The 3496-nt window shown below is 32.1% G+C and overlaps 1 protein-coding gene across 1 annotated transcript in view; it reads right to left on the reverse strand.

The window, feature by feature from the left end:
- Positions 1–768: 768 nt before the first annotated feature.
- The window catches only part of LOC132731753 (transient receptor potential cation channel subfamily M member 3-like), a 99180-nt gene continuing 96452 nt past the window's right edge, over positions 769–3496 (reverse strand). The window contains exons 22-23 of the mRNA XM_060718003.1: positions 1907–2094; positions 769–938 (exon numbers count right to left, since the gene is read on the reverse strand). Coding sequence (XP_060573986.1) covers positions 784–938; positions 1907–2094 — 343 coding nt within the window. The 3' untranslated portion in view covers positions 769–783. The remainder of the gene's footprint in view (positions 939–1906; positions 2095–3496) is intronic.

Raw genomic sequence — 3496 nt, forward strand, 5'->3', positions numbered from 1 at the left:
TTCATTTAGAATTTTAGCCAAACCCCCTTTTTTTTTAAAACCCTTTTTTTTAAAAATTGTCTACATAAATTTTAAAAATGAAAAAGATAAAATGTTTCTTGTAAAAAGATAATTTAGCTGCGTCATGAAAAAAAACCAAAATAGGTTTCATTTGCGACCAAACAAAGGATCCAAAACTACCTGCGCAAAACCCAAGTCTGTAAGGATCCAAGTTTTTCGCATCAGTTTTTCTACTGGGTTTTAAAGGTTTTGGGAAGGGAAACAGCAGGGTCCCGATCAGAACCCGCGCGGGTACTATTTTTAGCTTTTTTGAGTGAAAAGCATTCAAACTTTCATCTAAAAATTTTTGGGCAAAAGTTATTTTTCTGACTTACATTAAAAGGAAAAACCCTTTTCTTTTAAATATTTTTCCCGAAACCCGCATTTCAAAAAAACCCCATGGAGTCCCCTTTAAATTTAAAAATACATGTTTTAATAAATGATTCACACCATCCTTGTTTAAGTTTTATTTTAAATTTACAAATTTTAATGAAAAAAAAAATACATTTGAGCCCGTGCCATGACAAAAGCCAAACTTAGTGCGTTTGCGACCAAGATGGACCAGAACAGTCTGCGCATCCGCGCAGTCTGATCAGGATCCATGCTGGTCGCTATCAGTTTCTCTACTTGTTATAGGGTTTATAAGCGAACAGCATGGATCCTGATCAGACTGCGCGGATGCGCAGGCTGGTCTGGATCCATGCTGGTCGCAAACGCATTATGTTGGTTTTGTCATGACGCGGCTCATTTATCAGTCAATATATACCTTTCATTGATAACTTGGATACGTTTGTCTGATGATGACTGCAGCAGTATTTCCTTTTCCCTGAAATAATCCTCCGCACACTCTTCTTCAAAATCGTGAAGTTTTTCCATATCATCGTGAGACAGAAACAATTCTGTAAACAATTAAGGTAAACATGTTACAACATTTATGATGGCCGTAAATGACAAAATAAAGTCAGCCAGATAATATTAGATGAATTATTTTTAAAAATTAGTCATCTCATCATCTCCAGGATAATTCACTTTAAAAAAAAAAAAAAAAATTGGTAACCTCTTTTTCATTTAAAAATGATGTTAAAAAGCCGGATGTCTTTTTTAAAACCCAATACATTATGCCTATGATACCCGTTTTAATTATGTATGGTGAAAAAACTAAATCATTAAAATTATATGAAATAATACATTTAAAAGTTTCCAAGTTAAAATGTTTTATATTAACAAATTAAATAACTGCATGTTAACCACTAAAATTGCTCTAAAATCAGATAATACAAATCAATGCATACAAATATTTTTGTACAAATTTTGACAGGACTTTACAATCTTGCAATGTCTTAATATCCCACTCTAAGGTAACTGTTTAGAACCTTGTTTTAACAGTTACCCTTGAGCCAAATATTCCAGTCTGTACTGGCAACAGTTTAAGACTGTTATTTCTTACATATCACACAGGATTATCTACTGTTTACACCAGTGCTAGAAAACCTTTCAAACATTCTGCATGTAAGATTAGTCTCATGCTTTAAATGATGTCATTGCAGCGGGCAATTTATGAATAAATTGCATTCTTAGAAAGAAGTTGTAAATTCATATGCTTCTTTAAGAAAAAAGTGCTAAATAAAAATATTTTTCCGAATCAAGATTGATATGCTATGAGCAAGAAAAATAATCAAACATCGGCTGTCTTAACAGACTGGAAAATCTAGCTTACGGGTAACTGTTTACTGAAACTCGACAGAGCCTTGTTACCACCATAAACAATTGCCCTCAAGCTAGATATTCCTGTCTGTACTGGCAGCTGGTGTAAGACCCTTATAGTCACCACTAAGTTTGACTGTTTATTAAGAAAACAAAATCATACTTAATCCTGAGTCAATATCTCTCTTTCCTTGGCATCTACGTTTAATAAACTTCAATGCTAGATATATATGACTAATGCCAATCAATGGAGGAGGTAAGATCGGACGAAGTTCATAGTTTACTATCAGCTGACATCGTTGAAATTTCCACAGTTTAATTGTGTGTGGGTTGATTCGGATAAAGGTTGCACTGTAAATAAAGAAAGCAATAATTTTAATGTAACGAAAATGTAAGTTATGTCAGGGATAGTGAAAAAGCAGAAGATATATTCTTTCACATTCTCACTGCAGCATCTGCTTGTAATTAATTCATACATCACACATAAATCAGACTGAATATACAATATTACTCATAAAAAATCTAAACCATATCAATTTACTCAATAAATTAAAGTAATAAGAAACTAGTATTAAACTTTGCAATATTAAATCCTACAAATAATATATCTTACCTGAATGTATTAAATTCATAACTAACATATATCTTTCTAAAAACATCTTAACCCTACCTGCTTTGAATTTCAATATAATGGTATTTCTGTAACGAAATACTGAGTTACCAACAGTACAGGGCCTGATACTACATAAATGTGCAGGCTGGCCTGGCTCTGTACTGGTGGTACAAAGGCTAATTACAGCTTAAAGGTACATTATGTCTCAGAAACAAATTTTTGTTCTTCCTTAACGTGAGTTTTATAATGTTGAAATAATGGTTTTAGAGCATGTTAGATGCTTATTACATGAAGAAAATAGTGCTGAATGTTAAATTGTCATAAAAGAAGCAAAATAAAAACAAAGTACAGTAAACTTCACATATAGCGAACACGGTTATAGCGAACTTCCGGTTATATGGAAAAAAATATTTTGGCCCGAATTTCGCCCTTTTTTATTTAATGTAAAAAAATACGGTTACAGCGAACACGGTTATAAGGAATGATCGCTTATAAGGAACCAATTTTTAGTCCCAATGCGATAAAAAGTACAGAAAATTACACTTTTATAACGAACTCCAAAATATCGGCTATCCGTAAACAGATCACGCATTTTCTACTTTCGTTTTCATAGGCACAGATTAAAACTTGGCCGCATGTAGCGGATATATTAGGAACAAATAATGACGATGGCAGTCAATCTTCCGAAGACGAAATCAATTTAGATGATCTGCCGGTTGTGTCAAAAAAATGAAACTATTAATTGTTTGCACAAGATTAGGTCATACCTCGAGTCTAATGCACATGTTGAAGAAACAGTTTTTAAAAGTTTATTGGATATTAAATTTAACCTGAAGAGTTGTAAACATTCCCAAACTAAAATTACCGACTTCTTCAAAGCAAAGTGATTATTTTTGTGCATGATACTGTATCGTTAATAAATAACAATATTGCATATATGGTACATATCATATAATTATCTTATAGATATATTTATACTTAAAAGATATATTAAAAGAAATAACATTGCAATTATTTCTTTTTTTTCTTTATTGAATCAATATAAGGGAGAAAACAATGACGAACCCAAGAGTTATTTCTCTTAATCAAATGCTCTTCTAAATGGAGGACGACGGTAAACAATTAGTTCGTTATATGTAA

The sequence above is a fragment of the Ruditapes philippinarum genome, unplaced genomic scaffold (genome assembly GCF_026571515.1).
Source record: "Ruditapes philippinarum isolate M1 unplaced genomic scaffold, ASM2657151v2 ctg1640_1_1_1_1, whole genome shotgun sequence".
NCBI lineage: Eukaryota > Metazoa > Mollusca > Bivalvia > Venerida > Veneridae > Ruditapes > Ruditapes philippinarum.